The sequence below is a fragment of the Hibiscus syriacus genome, unplaced genomic scaffold (genome assembly GCF_006381635.1).
Source record: "Hibiscus syriacus cultivar Baekdansim isolate YM2019G1 unplaced genomic scaffold, ASM638163v2 tig00110457_pilon, whole genome shotgun sequence".
Classification (NCBI taxonomy): domain Eukaryota; kingdom Viridiplantae; phylum Streptophyta; class Magnoliopsida; order Malvales; family Malvaceae; genus Hibiscus; species Hibiscus syriacus.
In genome coordinates, this window is record NW_024062744.1 from 1,233,366 (window position 1) to 1,254,296 (window position 20,931).

At 32.6% G+C, this 20,931-nt stretch overlaps 2 protein-coding genes and 1 pseudogene across 2 annotated transcripts; 1 reads left to right on the forward strand and 2 right to left on the reverse strand.

The window, feature by feature from the left end:
* Window positions 1–1,225: 1,225 nt before the first annotated feature.
* LOC120126274 lies at window positions 1,226–3,138 on the forward strand (annotated as a pseudogene).
* Window positions 3,139–11,265: 8,127 nt separating this feature from the next.
* On the reverse strand, window positions 11,266–20,690 carry LOC120126294 (late embryogenesis abundant protein At1g64065-like). Its single transcript, XM_039144517.1, has 3 exons — window positions 20,000–20,690; window positions 16,304–16,308; window positions 11,266–11,276 (listed from the first exon to the last, which is right to left on the reverse strand). The coding sequence occupies exon 1, from the start codon at window positions 20,688–20,690 to the stop codon at window positions 20,076–20,078; it is 615 nt and encodes a 204-aa protein (XP_039000448.1). The 3' UTR covers window positions 11,266–11,276; window positions 16,304–16,308; window positions 20,000–20,075.
* Window positions 17,837–18,720, reverse strand: LOC120126275. The gene is made up of 3 exons (XM_039144502.1): window positions 18,646–18,720; window positions 18,317–18,601; window positions 17,837–18,169 (listed from the first exon to the last, which is right to left on the reverse strand). The coding sequence occupies exons 1-3, from the start codon at window positions 18,718–18,720 to the stop codon at window positions 17,837–17,839; spliced, it is 693 nt and encodes a 230-aa protein (XP_039000433.1).
* Window positions 20,691–20,931: the final 241 nt, after the last annotated feature.

Below are 20,931 nucleotides of genomic sequence, written 5' to 3' on the forward strand. Positions count from 1 at the left end.
ATTAAATTAAAATATTATAAAGTTTATTAACTAAAATAAGAATGAAATAAGATTGAATGATAAAATTTATAATTTATTTTTGTTTAAAAGTAAAATTTTTCGTGTCGTAATGATATTTAAGTAAAAGTTTTTAATAATTGTAGTTTTAGAATTTAGGGTAAAGAACACATATGGTCCCATGAGTATAGGATACTACTTTATTAATTCCATTGACTATTAAAAATTAAAAAATGGTCCTTCAACTATGGAGTGTTGCTTTGTAGAGTCCTCAACTATTAAAAGTTACAAAATGGTCACCCGACTATTCATTATGTTCCAAACTCATCATTTTCCGTTAAAAAAGTGGACGATATTTTGAGTTGAACTAATTTGTTGACTGAGATATGATAAAATTTGATCCAAAATCTCAAACGACTATCATGTCGCATTCATCATGTTAACGTCCAACTTAAACAACCGTCAAATTTTTAACGTAAAAGGACAACTCTAGAATATAATAAATAGTTGGGTGACCATTTTATAACTTTTAATAGTTGAAGGAAAATAACTTAAAAAACTTGTCCAAAATGTCTTAGACAAGAGCATGTTGCTCTCCAATGTCTACATTGTTGTGTCAAACCTCAAAAACACCAAACTTTATGAATAACAACAAGTGGTCCTTCACCAATCACCTAAATGGCTGTTTCCCAATGCCTTACCCTTCCCAATTTTCTTTTCTTATTGAACCAATGATTTTCTCATCATATAAAATCCATTCAGTTGTGCCCTTGAATTAGTTTAGTTTATTCCAAACCTTTAACAATAATGAGTTCCAAGTTCAATTTATATCATTTTGCCAACACAAGAAGTTCCTGATTTTTTTTTAAAAAAAAAACCTTTTTTTTACAGTCAGGCCTGAGAAATATTCCATGGAATCAGAACAGTGGTCCCCATGTACAGGTGGCCTGGAAAGTTATGGATGTTTGGTTCTTAGTGCCGTGAAACCAAGTTTATAAATTGACTCGAAAACCCCAGTTTTTGTGTGTGCCTTGTTTGAGTTTCTTTAAGATCTTACATTGCTGCTTTTCTTCTCAGTTTCATTAATTATCCTGCTCAGGTATCGAGGCCCGGCATTGAAGATTTGATTTTTCTTATTTAACGTCTTTGGTTATCTGTGTTTTAAGTTTTGGTTTTGAAATTATAGAGAGGATAAACAAGGAGAGTAGGCAAGAGAAGAATGAGAAACCAATTGCCAGTGGCCAAGTCATTTTCACCTACAGATCTTAATCTGCTGTTGAAGAAGAGGTTTGAAGCCAAAACCAATGCCTTGGTGGATTCCATGAGAGCTTCTTCTCCTACCCGTAGCCATTGCTCACTTCTTCCCTCGGCTTTGAGCATGTTCGACCAAATAATTGCTGCTTCGGAAGGGAAACAGATTGCCATGTTCCTCGATTACGACGGCACGCTTTCCCCGATCGTCGAAGACCCGGACCAAGCTTTCATGTCCGAAGAGGTAAGTAACCATTACTGTTCATCAACTACCGCTTGAGTCCGAGTTACTCCGAAACACTACAACTAAATTCATTGTCTATAATCAGATGAGAGCGGCTGTCAGGGATGTTGCTAGATATTTTCCGACAGCAATCGTGACCGGAAGGTGCCGAGACAAGGTACATTTCATTTTTCCTAGAGGGCAAAACGTACGACCCGAAAAATGTTTTTGATTGATTGATGGCGGATTCAACAGGTTTACAGGTTTGTAAAACTACCTGGCCTTTATTATGCCGGTAGCCATGGAATGGACATCACGGGACCATCTAAAAGTTGCAGATTCAAGAAAGTAAGTCACAAACAACAAAAACAGTATACTTTTGCGGTCCCATGCTGTTGTAATCTTTTGTGTTTCTTCAGGGTGTTCTTTTCCAACCCGCCAGCGAGTTTTTGCCCATGATCGATGAGGTTTGTTTGTACCAAACAATTTGAGGTTAAAAAGAAAACCAGGAAGAAACGATGCATGTAAAAGATGGTAACTTTCAGGTACATAAAACGTTGGTGGAGAAGACAAAATCCATTGGAGGAGCCAAGGTGGAAAATAACAGGTTTTGTGTGTCCGTACACTTTCGATGCGTCGATGAAAAGGTACGTACGAAACCAAACCAAACCAAACCAAACACTGTCTTGTCGTTTTCTTTAATGCCAAAGATCTGTCGACTCGCGGTTTTGGCAGAGCTGGGCTGCCTTGGCTGAGCAAGTTAGGTCAGTACTCAACAAATACCCTAAACTTAGTTTAACTCAAGGGAAGAAGGTAAACTTAATATCCCTTCTCTTCCTTTTCACTTCTTTTTTCATGGATACTGAAACTTTCTTCAACAAGAAAAAAAAAAAAGTTCTTTTTATTACTTGATATCATATAGTCTTTATGATTCGGTTCCAACAGGTATTGGAGATTCGTCCCTCCATCAAATGGGACAAAGGGAGAGCTCTTGAATTCTTGTTGGAGGCACTAGGTGCTTATAATTTACTCATTTTCTTCCCTTTTCTATTATTTATTATATAATCAAAATTAAAAAAAAACATATATTTTACAGATGGGTGTCATTCTACTAACTTTTAGTATTTTATAATAAGTAGTACTAATTATAGTTTTATTTATGTAATATATTCAGGATATACCAATTCAAATGATGTTTTCACCGATTTACATTGGTGATGATCGAACCGATGAAGATGCCTTAAGGTACCTCTATATATATGAACTTTTTATGTACATGTGTTTGAAATGGAATTGTTTTTGGGTCGGAATTTTAATATTAATATTTAGAATTATATTCAAATGAAATTTTTACTGTTAAATAATAATTTAAATAAAAAATACTATTAAAAATTGAATTAAAGACATTTTTGTTTTGGCTAGGTTTACATGATAGAGGACAAGGGTTTGGGATTCTTGTTTCCAAAGTACCCAAAGAGACGAATGCTTCGTATTCTCTCCAAGAACCATCTGAGGCAATTTCCGTTATTAATTTTGATACACGCTTTTTAATATTATTCTTAGACTAACATACTTTTTTTTTTCTTACTATAATTATACAGGTAGAGCAATTTTTGAGGCGTTTGGTGGATTGGAAAAAATATTCACGAGTAGCGGCAGCACCATAATTTGCAAAATGTGCTTAGGCATGAATTTAGTTAGTTAATTAATTATGTATTTTTATGGGTTTGAGTGAGTTTGCCATTGTAATTAACTACCAGTTTCTGAGCCTATAAATGATTAAAGTTAGAAAAAATAATCAGAATAATGCCATAATTTTTAAGTCTTTTCTCTTTCTTTTTGCTCCTGTGTTTGCATATACATTTTTTATGTGCACTGATGCAACTTGGCGATAGAGTTTCACCGGTCAACTTAAAATTTTAAAAAATTAATCGTTTAAATTAAAACTTTTGAAAATTTTGAAGAGTTCCTTTTACAATTTTTTTAAAATTAGGGTCTAACTATTATTTTTTTGAAAATTTGAGAGGTTTAATGAGATTTTTTAAAAATTATGAGTGAAGTTAAGTCAAGAACATTAAAAAAATTTAAATCTTAATAAGAATTTCTAAAATTTTTGTGGAGGGCCTAATTAATTTTTTTTAAATTTTCAAGTCAAAAATTGAATTTTTCAAAATTTTGGGGTGCCATGGCCCCCACATGTTCCCATTTTATTCTGCCACTATTGATGGTGGTGGTTGTACAGTTACTAGTTCGCAATGGCAGGCACACTGTAACACTCGGAATACTAGATAATAGTTTCGTGTTAATCCAAAAATAATTTATCGATTTAGTATAGCATGAAGTTCCATTGGTTTGAATTTGGGATCAATCGAGTAAGAAATTAGCTTTACTAGAGATAAAAAGGGATTTTTAAGCTTGGGGTGAAAGTAGAGGGACATAGAGTGTAATTTACCCCTTAAGGAAAAAGTGGCTGATTTAAAAGGATCTCTAGTTGATTTTCACGTGGGTTTGAGGGAGCTTGGGCAGACCACTTTTTTCTTTCTCTTCCGTAAAACTTATCATTCTTCTTTGCATCTTTTCTCTTCATTCTTTTTTCTTTTTTCAAGCTACAAAATGGAAAAACTTACACATTTCTTCATCTTTCTTCAATCGAAATCTAAAGAAACGTCTTGGAAGCTTGGGATTAATGGTAAATTGGTGTAAAACCCCCCATTGAGCTAAGTCAAGGAAAGGTTGATCCTTGGGTAATTTATAGATGTTTTCAGTTGTTAGGAGCAGAGGTAACACACAATAACTCTTCTTTACAACTTGTATATCATCTAAATGAGTTTGCTTACTTGTACGAGGTGGAAGAGCATGTGGGGAAATAGGTGCTTGATTTGTTGAAATGAATGTTTTTGGTGTTAAGTTGGTGTAAAAATATTGTATAATGACCTATAATAACTTTCATAACCTTTAATAGTTAATTTAGACCTTAAAACAAGTGTTTGGGGGTGTTTCTCGAGCAAAACAGTGTATTTTTGGGTTATAGTATGATATTGTATGAACAATATCGATACTATTCATATTTTGGGTGAAAATTAAGTTTTCTAGGTCATAGTATCGATATTGGATGAACTAGTATTGAGATCAATCCCTTAGTATCGATATCGATCCGTAGTATCGATATCGATCCCTTAGTATCGATATTGAGGGTTGTAGTATCGATACTAGAGGATGGATATCGATACCAAATGAATTAGTATCCATATCGAATGAGTGATATCCATATTGGATAAACTGGAATTCATACCGGATAAGGGGCATCCATACCGGATAAACTGGTATTCATACCGAAGATTGGGTATCCACACCCAATACTTAGTATCCATACTCAAATTGGTTGAGTGAACTTTAAGATGTCAAATAAACTCGAGAGTGAAGAGTTTAATGTCGATTGAGATCATGTATCTTGTAACACCCATATCTGTATACATCTCAAAATACGAACTAAAGATGTCACATCAACTTAGCAGACATTTGCTGAACATAAATGCTTAAAATTTTGTTTCGTTTTAAAACATACATTTTTCAATTTAATTTTTTTATTTAGCATGCATTTTCATAAAATAATAATTTGTCATTCCAAAACAAGGATGATTTTATGTAGCAATTGGGCAGTTCCGTGCTGTTTCAGAGCTATATACAACTGTCTAAATACTGCTTAATTTAAAACCATTTAAGACTTAACATTTATAATATTCATTTAAAAATATGATTATAACTAAAATTAGCCAAAATTAAAATAATCCTAAATTACTATTACAAACCTTTTTAAAATAAATTCGATAAAGTAACCCAACAAATATAATGTACATGCACTAATAAGTCAAAAATAAGATATCTTACTGATACTATCGGTAGGTTTATTTCCAAAAGATGCTCAGAAAACTCCTCACTTCACGTCTTTTTTCTTTATTCGAACCTACGCATGAAATTCATCACACTCTAAGTAAAACTTAGTGAGGCAACAACATAACTAAAGTGGTATAAAACATAAATTTCGTAAAGTATTATAACATAAAACTGTAATTTAAATAAAAACATTAAAACTTTTAAACTGAGCTATTCCAGCTGATTTCCCCTTGAAAACTTGAAAATCACCCTCTCATGATTATATAAAAAAATCATGTAAATCCACATCATATATCGTAAACAATTCATATTCCTTTTATTCGTACATATTTTATAACTTTCATTTCATTTTCATATTCTTTTCTTTCATAATCTTGCCATAACTTTCATATTTATTTGTACAGCCCAATGTATATGTAAGAGAATACAAGGTACGTGAGTAGAACATAAGGTGCGCATTGGGCAGGTGCCCATCATAATTGAAACATATAAAGCACTCTAAGTGCAATCACAACATGAGCACCAACGGTGCGGATCATAATGTACATGAATGTATCATAACTGAACTGGAAAGTACTCAAATTAATGGCATGCCAAATGTACCTACGACTCTCAATGCAACAAACAATGGGCTTATATATCACAATAGAATCATTTATTAATCAACGTATGATAATCCTAAACGTTTAAAATTCGTCATCATAAATATCACACTTGGGCAATGCATACCGTAAATCATTCATAAAACTTGATGAAAGATATTATGCAAATATTCCATAATTAAAATTTATAAATCATACTTGAAAATATAATGAGGTTGACTTATCACAAGACGTCCTCGAGCATAAAAATTAAATAAATGAACTAAAATCACTTTGAAACATTATTTATAAGTCAAAATATAAAACTCACTGAGCTTTAGATTTAATCCTTTGGTTTTACATTCTTCAACTACATGATTTATCGAAATTTCATACTCTGGCAGTTTGCACTACCTTTAAAGAAGTATTATTATGTATTAGCATACATACTTAAAAATTATTCCGTTTATACCAATGAAAACTAGACTCAAATATAAATCTAACCATATAAGTCACTCCTTATAGTTAAATTTGTACAATTTAAAATGAATTTTCAAAGTTGACTTACAGAAGCTGGTTTGAGCAGAATCTGCTACCCTATTTTCTAACCTATCATCAATTAAAAATTCATATATTTTTTTATACTTCTCAAAATTAGTAGCCATTTGTTTTAAACTAAACTACACTGACATAGGAATTCAATGATATATAGATTGTCTTCTAATCAATTCCATATAATTTACGGTGATTTTCTAAACATACTGTTCAAATCATAATTTCTAGGCAACTTTCCTTAATTAGCATCCTTAGCTTCCATAATTCTTTTAGCTTACCAAATGAACATGTATGGATGAATTACAATTCACATAATATTTAGGAGTTACTTCTTATCATAGTAACTTCGTCACTGGCTCATTGCATGCCAATGTTCGTTCGATAACATAAATATAAAATAAATATGCACTCACATTTTCCTCACTATCAAAACTTCTCCACGATAATCTTCTCAATCTTGCACTTTTCCCTTCCCTTTAAAGTTACTTGGATCACTAAATTTATCGTGGTCTGACGGTGTCACATAATAATATAAAATATTTGAAATGTATGTTAGTATCATACTAACATAATCTAAACTTAATAATATAAAAGCCTATAAAAATAGAATCGATACTTAATCGGTATAAAACTAAATCACACTTCCGTCATAATTCAAACTTCTTAAAATACACATTCAATTGCACAAATACTTATCCTTATAATCAACCCTTCAGATTTTATCAATTTCTCAATCATGCCAATAATTACGAATTCTTTTTAGAATTCACATTAACTTTTTCCATTAAATTTATAATAATCCTTTACCATTATGATCATTACACATTAATTACTAAAATTTTCAGCATCTTAATAAAATACTTAAATCTATACTTTAATATTCAAAAACTTGCAATTTCGTCCTAAACTTTCTTAGATTTTTCGAATTCAACCATCCATCTTTATAAACTTGAAATTTGATCCCAACTCAATATTTAAACTAAAAAATCAGCATACAAATGAAATTTCCAGGGAATATGCGTTTTAAAAGAAACAATTTTTGAGTATTTAAAAGATCAACCAAGAAATACAATGACAGAGTTAGCTTATTTTAACGAATTTTCTCTTACACCACGAATTTACGGACAAATAAAGGTTTCAATTTTATCGTTTTGAGACAACGAAATCTTTGGTTCACAAACATCCCTCTAACAAATTTTACGATTCTAAAGCTCAAATAAAGTCATCCTAAAGGTGATAAGGATGAAGCAATTCAATGTAATATTATGCTGAACAAATCTCTAACAGCAAGGTACAACCCAAAACGATCAGAGGTCTTATCATACTCGAATTTTACAGAGCGTAGCATGGAAATGAGATATTTATTTTTCTCTTAAGGAATCCATATGACATTTTAAAGAACTTACTGAGAATGATCATTGACCGAAACATCAGAACGTGATAGAATATTCGAGGCTTAACAAAAGAAAGTCAATGTAACATGCGAAACATCCAAGGTATTTACACATACATGTTTTTACTTTCAGGGTCGTTTCGTGAATACAAGCCACACTTTAAGGCCTGCTTGATTATCAGACTTCTTCGCGAACTGATCAAGGGATATCATTTCAGAATTTACGAGAAATGATCTATCAAGATCAAGGAAACTTGAGCCTTAACGAATCCATTAAGTTAAAAAAGTTATACAGTGCAAACCTTTGCAGAAGTTCAAACTTGTAACTTTAATTTAACATAATTTGACAAAACACAAATCTTGGACCAAGGGTCCCTCAAAGGTGATATAGGAATTCCCACAATAACGAAACTTTTACTAACAAACAGATAGATTATCACACTAACGACTCTTCTTAGAACTGAACATGGTTGTTTTGGAAATAATATGACCACTTGCCTTCATAGAACATACAATGCGGAATTCTATTAGGAACATCTGAGCATCCGTTTAGCAACGCTGAAAAGGCATTCACTTATCAAGGAAGGGAAAAGACTTGTTTGACTGTGTACGGATTCTACTCAAAGATCATAGGTAGGAAATATCTAAAATAAAGGAGGCTTCCACTCAATTCAGTAGCAAATGGTTTATTCGACGGCTCTTGAATTAGGTCTAATACATAAGAACGCACTGAGGAAATTAACCAACAAAATGACGCGATCATAATAAAGAGTAGAATTTGGAAAGCTTGTGCATTCATCTATCATATGGATTCTCCTTTAAGATAAAAAAAATCAAGGATCTACGATATATAGGAATCGAACAAAAGATTTCTTCAAAAAACGTACAAGTTTTGTAAAATTTTCTTTCCACGGTTATTGACTTAGAGTAATAACACGTACATTCTCTCATAGGGGTTCAATCAGCCGAGTAAGATTTTCATAAGAGTTTAAAACAAATCCGCCAGAATTACGACATTTCTTCACTAAATGACGTTTGAACCAAAAACGGTATCTTGTAAATCAAAAACATTCATTTAACAAGAATGAGAAGTCATTCGCTTAACAAGGTAGCTAAAAATATTTATCGAACCGCATATGAACCCTTAAGAATCAACGGTAAATAGAATTTATCAACCTGAGAAGACTTGATCTTACTAATAGAGAGGAATTTATCTACCCAAAATTGCATATTAGAGTGCCTACCCGACATCATCGATGAGATCAACCATCAGAAAATGAGATCACGTTAGAGTCTCGATCCTATATAGAAGCTCACAGACATGAATCACGATGATCGTCTTTGAGAGCAGTATCAGGAACCTTCAATAGATCGATGTCAAATAAGAAAACAAGTTCTTAATGGGAATAGTGTTATAACAAATTTGCTTTTATGGCTCGACAACCTGAGGAAGTGATATCTCACTTATTCTACAAGATCCGTTCAACCAATCGTGGATTAGACACAATTTATTATTATTACAGATATTCTATTTCCATAATATAACTAGCAAGAAATTTCTTTTTTACTGTGTACTAGTATCAAAGACACTCGAGGAAGGAGATTAACTCTACTTACATCCACATAATTACCTAAAGGAAGATAGTCTAATCGACTCTTGTCCTACTAAATTGCGCATCATTCTGATGATATTACCCTACCCCACACATATAAGTATCGCTGAGGAACAACATTTTCCTTTTTTTTTAGTCTTACGAAAATGTTTTACACCCTTTATTCGAGTACCTTTATACATAGATTCATAAATTACTTTCTTAGCTATATTCACCGTGAGATACTAGGTTCCTTATTCGAACCCTTTTCTACCATATTTTAGCACTTGATATGCCAATTTCACTAGATTTCAGATCCTTAATTTAGATATCTTAGTATATATTTTCTGCAAGTTTATCTCTGCTATCCATTTATTAGTAAAACTATCACATTAACTTGCCGATCAGTGATGGACGAACGACATCAGAGTCTTAGTCTATGAGTACAGTTTGTAACTTTTAGGGCAAGTAGGGCTTGACCATGTTAACATAGAAACGACTAACTCTAGCTTTGATACCACTAAATGTAGCGCCCAAATCACAGAGATTCGAATGTCACACGAAATTTTAAATGTGAAGACAAAATATTTTCCTCAGAAATCATACTTGCTTCAAAGTATTTATATAAAGTATAAATCCTAATAATTTATAAAAATGGGGACCTAATTTAGAAACTCGATAAATAAAATAAATAACCATATATTTACTAACTGACTCTTTTCAAACCATGACCTCTATATGCTCATTAAGTCGATATCGTCGTATTCTGGTACTCTGCTAAGACTCCTCCGATGATCTCGTTGTCCCATCACGATCCATGAAACCTAAAACCTGCGATCAAAAACACATTCCGAACGCTGAGCTCGCAAGCCCCGCGTCACATAATACCTCTACCATGTTACATGCATTCATCAAATGATCATGTTGACGAACGAAAATATGTGCATGCAAATACACTCAAACATCCTGAGGTAAGTTTAGTGGTGTGGTCGGAGGAATTTACGTGCATCTCAGGACGACACCCCTAGCTTACCTAACATCTCACGAATATGCAAAAACATATCAACAAATATGAGATAAGACCAGCAATGTGGTCGGAGGATACTAGCATATCTAAAATGCAATAGCTTCGAGATAAGAACCAAAATTTACGTGCATCAGAACTTGTAGCCCTTAGTCTACCACGGATCCTCGAGAGGTCAGGGTGAGTTCCATAATTTACGTGCATCGGAAGCTCACATCTCGATCCAACAGATACGGGCTCTCGAGCATAAGGTTTGATTATGGAATTTATGTGTATTGGAATTCATACAGGTATGACCTGAAATTTACGTGCATCGGATGCATACCCAAACAAAAGATATCCGGATATCAACATACATAACTGAAAAACGTCATAATGCTAGAGTAACTCGGGTGTCCTAGTCGTTTCTCGAGTATCAAACAAATGCTAGTTTTATGACACTTTATTTCATAACGTTATTAGTCGAGTTGATCGTTATCAATGATATCCTATATTAAGGGTTTAAGTATTTAAGCATCAATTATGGACCAATTGAACTCATTCAAACATGTGAGGTCAAGAAACACTTCTCAACACTTCAGACCCCTAAAGAATATAATTTCAGAGTATCAAACAAATGCTAGTTTTATGACACTTTATTTCATAACGTTATTAGTCGAGTTGATCGTTATCAATGATATCCTATATTAAGGGTTTAAGTATTTAAGCATATCAATTAATGGACCAAATTGAACTCATTCAAACATGTGAGGTCAAGAAAACACTTCTCAACACTTCAGACCCCTAAAGAATATAATTTCACCCTTTTCTATCAAGCAAAATAGCGAATGGATCAATCCTTTTGAAAAAGGATCAATCCTATGCACAACATAAAGTTTGGGATCGATCATTTTGGTCAAGGGATCGATTTTTTTGCCTGAGGGATTGATCCTTTTGAAAAGGGATCGATCCTTTGCTGGACAAAAACTTTAGGATCGATCCATTTGGTCGGGGGATCGATTCTTTTTCTGGGAATGATTGTTTAAGCTCGGGAAACACCCAAAAATTAACCCAACAAATCACCTAAGAGTAACAAACATGTTTAACATTTTATTTAGTGTCTTAGAGGTCAAAATGTACTATCTTTAATGCTTGCAACACACAAACATAGAATATGCCATGAATTGTTTATACATGCATCATGAACCCAAACCCCCCACATGCTTTCCTTACCCCATACATGCAAACAAGTTAATTTAGATGACATTAAAAATAGTAAAGAAGAGTTATAGTGTGTTACCTCAGCTCCTAGAAATTCAAAACATCTATAGCTTACCCAACGGATAAACCTTTCCTTGGCTTAGCTCAAGAAGGTTCTTACACTATTGTTCCATCACTCAAAAACCACCAGTCGATTCCAACATGAAAATGAAGGACATTATGTGTTAAACAACAACTAAACTACATGAAAACCAAATAGAAATCATGGGGGAAGCTCTTGAAGCTTAAACTCTCCCAAACCTAAAATGAGTTCATGGCCACCATTGAAGAAGATGGTGAGCTTTTCAAAAAGCTTAAAAACCCTAGATTGTGAATCTTACCTTTAAGTTTCGGATTGAAGAAGAAGATTAAGAAATGTGAAGTTTTTTTCCTTTTATTCTTGCTTGAGTTGAGAGAAAAAGAATGAAGAAATTGAAGGGAGAAGAGAATATAAAGAAGGAAATGAGCATTTTTGCCTCACCACAAAAACCCACATCTAATATAGGAAAGAATCACCCCAAATCATACATGTTTTTCTTCAATGGTATAATTACACTTTAGGTCATTCATATTTCACCACAAGCTTAAAAACCCTTTTTTTATCTTCTACAAGACTAATTTCTTATTCGATTAGACTCAAGTTCAAAACAGAGGACCCTCGCAATATAATAAATTTATTAAATAAATTATTGGGTCAACACGAAACTACTAAGCCGATATTCGGGGCGTTACAATTATGATAATGTATGTACCTTGAATAGGTGGTTTAATGGCCTGATGACATAATAGTATTCTTCTCTGAATGCACTTGTTAGCATACTTATGTTATGAATGCATGTAGTATTCTTCTCAGTAAATGAATTGTGTGGCGTAGGGCTTACGAGCTCAAGATTCATAACGTGTTTTCATTCACATGTTTCAGGTTTTGTGGAGTGCAATTGGATAACGATATCATCATAAGAGTCTCAACGGATTACAAGAATACAATGATGACAGCTTAGTGGGCATGTAGTGATTAATATTTGAAACAAGTCACCTTGTAGCATTATTTATTTATTTATTTATTGAGTTTTTAAATTGGGACCCACTTTTGTAAATGATCATGGTTTCATACTTTATGTAAATGTTTTAAAAATGAGTGTGATTTCAAAAGAAAAAAAGAATGGTTAGTCACTTCGATGATTTCGTATGATACTTGAATCCTCGGTATTTGGTTGTTACACACGTTTAATTTAGGGTAGACATAAAATCTAATTTTGTTTAGGTTAATTGTTCATTTTATTGATTGAATTTATTCGAAGAATTTATTTATATTTATTCTACATACAAAAATTTTATGTTGTCAATATATGTTTGTTTATGCTAAAAATATTTTTGAATATGTTATTGCTAGTTCGAGTGTGAGGGTCCATGAGTTTTATTATTTTCAAGCATTCCAAAAAATTAAGTTAGGATCCAACTTAAAGTTAATTACTAATAAATTATAAATGCAAAGATCTTGTTTGAATAAAAGATACAAATATTTTACGATTTAATTGATATCCTTTCGTAAAGAATTTTATATTATAAGATTTTATCGACTGGATTTTAATTTGGTTGATATTATTATTGTAATATACAAACATATATAAATTTATAAAAAAAAGAATTAATAAATAAGTGTCTAAAATATACCCTAAATTAACTTTATGTGCTTAAAAAGTTTTCGTTAAAAATAGGTATCTAACATTTTCTCGTTACACTTTTAAGTACATACCGTTAAAAAAATCGTTAAAAGACACATACTAAGTTTATACTTTTTTATTTTTTTTAAAAAAATATTATATTTTTTTAAATCCCGCACACTTTCTTCTCCCTTTCCTCCTTTCTTCTTCAACCTTTCCAATCCCCCATCGTTCTTTTTAATGGTATACACCTAAAAGTGTATCGGAGAAAACGTTAGATACATGGTTTTGACGAAAAATTCTTTATGCATCTAAAGTTAACTTAAAGTATAGTTTGAACACTTATTTTTCATTAAACCAAAAAAACCTGAATAATTTAAAGATTGTATCAATTAAAACATCACCCCTTGCCATAGCTCTTGAAACAAGCAGGTATAGTGGAAAAAGTAAATTTTGACATAGCTCTTGAAAATAAAATTGTGAAAGGAAGCTTTTTTTCAATAAAGTAAGGGTTATTAGATGCTAAGGAAATATCCCTTAGAAACCATAGAAGGACAATAGAAAATATATTCGGTCATGATTTCTTAAATAACGTAATTACCCTTTTGGTCCTATTTTATATATATATATATAACCACCGGTAGGTAGCTGGTCTATTTTCTTTTTTTTTATCCTATTTTATTCATAACTTAAAAATACTTTTTGTGATCAAATGAATTTGGTCTTCATCTGTTTAACAAATTAAGACGTACTTACTAAATAATTAAATATGTGACTCACACTTTAACTTGAAATTATGTTCATTAAAAGAGTAGTGTCGTTCAACTTATTTTCTTCTTTCTCTACAAACCTATTAGTTTTTACTCGCATGTTCTAAACCCTTCAAATCTCATATCAACTTGAAACAAAATTATATTACTCTTCTTAGTTCGGGCTACATATTCACATTTGGAATTCATTGACGACTACTTCGGTCATCGGTAATCCATTGAGATCGAACTAGGGGTCTTCTCTCCTCTCTTTAGTTTTCTTCCCTTTTCTTGTTGGCTGTCTTGATGTGAGTGCTAGATGGTTTCGGGTTAAATTTTATTGTAGGAGTTCCACGGTGAGAGATGGTGAGTGCGTTGTGGCGGTGAAGGTTGTTGGGTCGACAACCTTGGGGTCAGTTTGGGAAATGTTTTGGTCGTGCTATGCCACTGGTATGGGTTTATCTCTCAGGTGGTGGTAAGGATTGGTTGATCCGAAACTGGTGAGTGGTGGCGAGGAACGATGGGGAGCTGAAAAATGATTGTAGTGGTGGTGATTGTTAAGGGTCTGGGTAAGTGATTTTAGAAAGTTTGTCCGAAGTTTAGGAGTCCAATTAGAAATAAACCATTTTACTCCTAGGTATTGAATCCACAACATATCGGAGAGAAGAGGTGTCAAGTGAAAAAATTTAATCATATATCCTAGGAATTATTAAAGAAGCTTTAAAGATTATTAATTAATATATTTACATCGCTGATAATACATCAAATAAAAATCCATATATATTGCATCCATCCATAATAATTATTATACAATCCTAAAACCCTCACTTCACTAGCAAATATTATTTTAGAAAAGAGATAAGTTATAGGTGCAAGTAGATATGTACAGTAATAGCATATAACAGCATATACTTCACATTTCACAATATGAAAGAAACCCTATGGAGAGTTGAAATCCCATTCCCATAACATTTTTTTATTTTTTATATTTTTGAAAAAGAAAGATAAGAAAACACTGGATTCTTCTTCTCTGTTTTAATACATTAATTAAAATGATCCTAGCATGCCTGCATGATGCAAAGCCTATTTCAACACCTCAACTTACAGTGATAATTGGGAGATGAAGTTCTAAATGTTTCTGTTTAAAGCTACGGTCTCTTCGGTTATGTTTGGTTTCGTTTTTCTTAAAATATGGATCGAACCGCACTTTGCGGGTTTTTAAAAATGAGAACCGAAACCGAATGACATAAAAACCACGGCTTTTGGTTCGGTTTAGGTCGGGTCGATAGTTTTTGACTGTTAAATATTTTTTAAACTCATCCTCCAAAATAAGCAAATTTAAAGCTTAGATCGAGTGCAAATATATAAATTTAAATTTATAAAAAAATATGATTAATTTTAATATTTTATTTATTTAAAATTTGCACTATAATAAATGAAAAATGAATGTGTTTTGAATATTTATTTTCTTTATTTTTAATTCACTTTAATTCGATTCAAATAGTTTGCCTATGGAACCACCGAAACCGAACCATTATTTGGGTCGTTTAAGCTAATTGGAATTATTAAAATAATTATATTTTTAATTACCTCGACCATTAAAGAAATCCAAATGAAAGAGTTTATTTTCTTTTATAATAAATAAATAAAAGTTTATTGGTATTGCATGTATAAAATAATTAAGATTCAACATGTCAACAAGACCTTAACTTATATAATAAAATTAAAATGTCGTAAAATTTTAGGTATTTATTTCAAATTTCATTATATATCCGTTCAGTATAAGTGTTCTTATCAAAATATTAATTTATATATTCTATATAAAAGTATTAATTGAGAGAAAATTTTGAACCAACGATAATACTATTATTTAATTATTATATTTGAAATTAAATTATTTATTAATTTGTCATAAGAAAATATCTTAAAACTATTAAAATTAATGGGTAAACAATACTTTATTGTTTTAAATTATTTATTAATTTGTCATAAGAAAATATTGTGGCATTTACGTTCATCTTCTCAGTGAATCCTTCCTTGCTTCTTCCTTCAGCAACAAATGCATCCCCAACTTGAACTCTCCCGTATTCGATCAAAACGGCATCCTTGCTTCTTCCTTTAGCAACAAATGCATCCCCAACTTGAACTCTCCCATATTCGATCGAAACGCCATCATCAAATCTTAACGAAAACTTGGGCGTCAAGTTAGAATGATCAAAGAAGAGTTCGAGGCTGCCACCAGGAGAACATCTACGATGGCGGTGCGGACACTTAAACATGTCAGGTTTTTAATTTAATTTCTTGTAAGGATCTAATAAAGTAGAAAATGAATCGACAAAGCAAAATTTTCTTTGCTAGGAAGGATAACAGATGAAGTCTAAGGGGCATGGAAGAATATCTAAAACAATTGGTTCTGCTTTCTTCACAATAGCAGGTTAAGCTTCTAAATGGAGTTGATGGTATTGAGAGGCTTGTAGAAGTGAATCAGCAGTTGACCTGAAATGAAAACAAAGAGAAAGACAGGCGTTCGAATTTATAGTTCGAGATATGCACCTTGTTAAAAAGCAGCAAAGGATTCTAAGCCAAGCACCAAGGACTACCAAGACCAGAACCTTTTGTGGTCCACCTCAAATGCAAGGGTAGCCCTGCATCAAAATTATGCAATCATCTAGAATTCATCCTCAGGAAATTACAGAGAAACAAATGATCAAATTTCAAACTAGAGTATTAAAGCACATCGATCGACTGTATATTCAATAGAACATAATGATCCCTGGATTCACCACAGGTCACAAGCTAAGTCTCTCAATAAGTACCACCACAATATTTATCAAATGCATCAACAGTTTAACAGTGCCAGTTCAAGATCTCATCGGAAACATATCAATGCATTGGAAACATGTTCCACTACCATGAACACACGCATCACTCTCTTCAACGCTTTTCTATTCAAAACAATCTTTTACACATTTTCTGCAATCTACTTGTTTATAAGAAACATTCCTGCAATTTCCTTACAAAAAATATTTCAGCATCACCAAATAGTGGTTCTTCTGCATCTGCTAACATTTGAATATGCATCTGGAAAAAAGAACATGATTCACTGTGCCATCTATACGGGTATGTGGGAACCATGAAAATTGCATGCGCATTAAGCAGAGACAAACAATCAACAATTACAGTGTTGAGACTTGAGAGTTAGGTCGAGACAGTATGGGGGTGATTCAAACATAATAAATACTTGGCTATACAAGCAGGCCTTTCAAGAAAGGAAACAGAGTGAAAAATAAAGTAGGATTAGTAGTCCATTGTGAAGAAAAATCTTAGAAACTGCTTAAAAACAATCAAAATGGATTTCACCAAAAAACGCCCCAATTATCGACCCATAGTACATCGAAGATTTGATATGTGCTCTCAACAATTATGCTCCCATAATAGCCATTGATACACTCTCAAGTTCTTTTAAATAAGGACTAACATACTTCTCTTTGAACTTCTTTTCAGACATCTTACAAATTGTAGTCAAGTTAGCTTTTCTTCTTAGCAAATTCTAACTTTCCAGAATCTCAATAACCAGTAGCCGAGGCTTCAGCCTATGCTCAAGGCTATAACAAAACACCAGCGGGTTGCTTGTTATATGCGAAATACCTACATTCTTTCGGGTAAGTAAAAATTCAGTGATTTCCTTGATCTTCCCTTCTGATACAGTAAACACGTGGTGTCCTCCTAAAAGTAGACAAGATATCATCTTCAGAGAAGCCCAATTTCCTAAAAAGCTTAAACTTCTGTTCCCATTTCTCTTCACTCATTGAACTCAATGTCCTAATAGCAATGAAAAACATATTCGACTTCCTATCGATTCCCATGTCATCCGACCTTTTAACAAACTGCTTAATTCTCTCAGCTTTTTGCAAGAAAAATCTGGGATATCTAAAAACATAGAATACTATTTGTGACAAACTAATCCCACAACTTCTCAAGTACTCGATATTAGGCATAATCGTCTTCTGCAAATCACATTTCAGAAACCAAGCTGAAGATTTCAGTAGCTTAAGGACTTCGGCATTCGATCCTAGAACACTCTCTAGATCCAAAATTGAAGGCCCTATTCTATCAGTCACGCTTCTAGTCAAAATCTAGGGATCCCCAGCTACAATATCAGCAACATCATCCGTCGAAAATTCCAAATCTCGGAAAATCTTGAATTTGGGTTTAATTGTTTTCTCAAGACTAGAAGATAGAATGTTAGGCTTCCTTTTGAGCGTTTCTTCAATATGGGATTTCGAGAAACTACTTTCTTTTAAGAAAGAAATTATATCATCACAGTTACGATGATCCTTAAAAATGGTTAAGGAAGATGCAGTTTTGACGGCAATTTCAGGGGAGAAGTTGTGTTTTTGAATGAAGTGATCAGCTAAAGAAAATGAAGGTCTTGATTCCTGGTTGGCAGAAGATGAGAATAACACAACAAAGACGGAAGAACTGGAAAGGGGTTTTCGAAGCGGTGTGATTTATTGAGAGACAATGAGATTAGAGTTCGGATAATAGGGGGTGCCATTTTTCTTGAGGTTTTTACAGGCTTAGATCTGCTGGTCTTCTTTTAGAATAAGAAACAGTATAACAAAGATTCAAACAGGTTGAGAAACTTGCCTGTAACACCAGTTTTTGTCTTGTAACCGCAAAAGTCTTCCTTTGACACTGATATTCGTGTTAAATCTTGCTTCTTTGGATTCCAGACCTACACAGTGCTTTGATTAGGGTTTAGGGTACAAATTAAGCTTCAGAAAGATGGGTTTTTATATGGATAAATTATTAATTTAATCACTAAACTTTTACATTTATCCTATTTCGGACACTAAACTTTATAAAATTGTATTTTACTCACTTTAAATTATTCTTGTTTTGATAACTCCACTATTATTGTTACTAAAGATCTTATGACGTGGTATTTTTTTCTTTATATTAAAAAATATTTACTATTTGATTATTTCTTACTTTTTACAGTTGCAACATGATTGATTAGAAAAATGTGTTTACTTTGAAATTTGAATATTTTTTAATTAATTATTTATTTTATTGATAATATCTATGTGGAGTTTTATTTGTGTTCACCCAATTCAAAAGTTTTACGTTGATAATATGTGTTTTTTCGTCTTTAAAAAATAATTTTAGATTTGTTACTAAGTAAGCTCTAATGTGATAAACAATTATATCAAAGAAATATGCTATGAGACACTAAAGAATATTATAATGTCAAAAATGAAAACACATTCACCACATAGTAGAAGAATCTTATAAATAAAAGTTAATTGTCTAATATGTTCTCAAACTATGATCTTTATTTTAAATTGGTCTCTAAAATTTTAAATATATTAGTTTTATTCTTAAGTTATGGCTCTCGTTTTAATTTAGTCTCCAAAATTTTGTACATTTCAATAACATCTCTAAAATATGACCCTCGTTCCATATTGCTCTCCAAGCTTTGAACATTTCGATAAAATCCCAAAATATGCCCTCTTTCTATATTGGTCTCCAAACTTTGAACATTTCAATAACATCCCCAAAAATCATTCAAAAGTTCAGGGATGAAAATATTCAAAAGTTTGATGACTAATATAGAATGAGAGCCATATTTTAGAAATAAATTTGAAATTTCCAAAAGTTCAAGGAGCAATTTAGAATAAGGGTTTAATTTGAGAATGAAATTAGAATGTGTAAAAATTTATGACCAATTTAGAAGAAGGGTCGTATTTTAAGGAGATATAGTGTAATTAATATCCAATAGCAAATGGATACAAGTATGAGAAAACTTCAAAAAGAAAAAAGAAATAAAAAACAAATGAAAATGAAATTATAAATGATAAAAGCCTCAACGTTGTTAAGATACTGCAGTTGATATTGCAAAGCTCAAGTTCATTGGCACTTGATATCTTGGACAGCTTTGGTCACCAAGTTTACTAACATGGCGCATTTCATCTCTGCAGATTTCTTCTTTTTGATCAGTTTCATCAGCTGCATTTTCCCACTCAATTTGGAATGGCAAGTCGGTACCAAAAACCCAGATTCAATCTCACTCTGCAAGCTTGAATTATTTATCACATTGTTCGAGTTCAATTCCACAGTTACATTCATCTTCTTCGTGGATCTCGCCTTGCTTCTTCCTTTAGCAACAAATGCATCCCCGACTCCGACTCCCCCGTAATCGAACGATATGGTGGTGTTGTCGAATTTGAAGTGTCCGAAATTAGTGTTCTTTACGGAGACTTGGGCGTTGAGTATGATGTTGAAGGAAGAAGAGTTGGGAGCTGCCACCGTGAGATCCTCGAAGGTGATGGAGCGGACTCTGAACTTGGGGTTTTTGATACGCTTCACTGTAAGCGAAAAAATCAAGATGACAATGGTCTGGAAAATGGCGAAAGATGATGCGTATACGACCAATTTCATGCGTTTCTTTCGCTTCAGTGCCTTGGATACCTCTGCGGCAGACTCTGTTTCCGTCTTTCTCTGTCGGTAACTTTGCTCCACCATTGATGTATTCTCAGTTGAAGGAAAAGGCTACTGCTTTTTCATCCTATATTGCCTCTTGGAGTTGTTCAATGGAATCTATGAACTCCATGTCTCTCTCTCTCTCTATATATATATATATATATGCATGGGTCGCCCATAGGGTCGTCTTGTAAATTTTGGTGACCTGTGCCATAACCATAAATAGGCCTTTTAAAACTAAAATATTAGATATATAAAGAAGTTCATTAATATTTTAAAATTT

What these genes read in the sequence shown, in the direction of transcription:
- LOC120126275 (XM_039144502.1), bottom strand. Translation starts at nt 18,720, where the DNA reads ATGGCACCCCCTATTATCCGAACTCTAATCTCATTGTCTCTCAATAAA. An exon ending in GCTTCGAAAACCCCTTTCCA is followed by an intron (nt 18,602 to 18,645) that starts GTTCTTCCGTCT and finishes TCTGCCAACCAG; the next exon opens with GAATCAAGACCTTCATTTTC. An exon ending in CGGATGATGTTGCTGATATT is followed by an intron (nt 18,170 to 18,316) that starts GTAGCTGGGGAT and finishes TGTGATTTGCAG; the next exon opens with AAGACGATTATGCCTAATAT.
- LOC120126294 (XM_039144517.1), bottom strand. Translation starts at nt 20,690, where the DNA reads ATGGTGGAGCAAAGTTACCGACAGAGAAAGACGGAAACAGAGTCTGCC.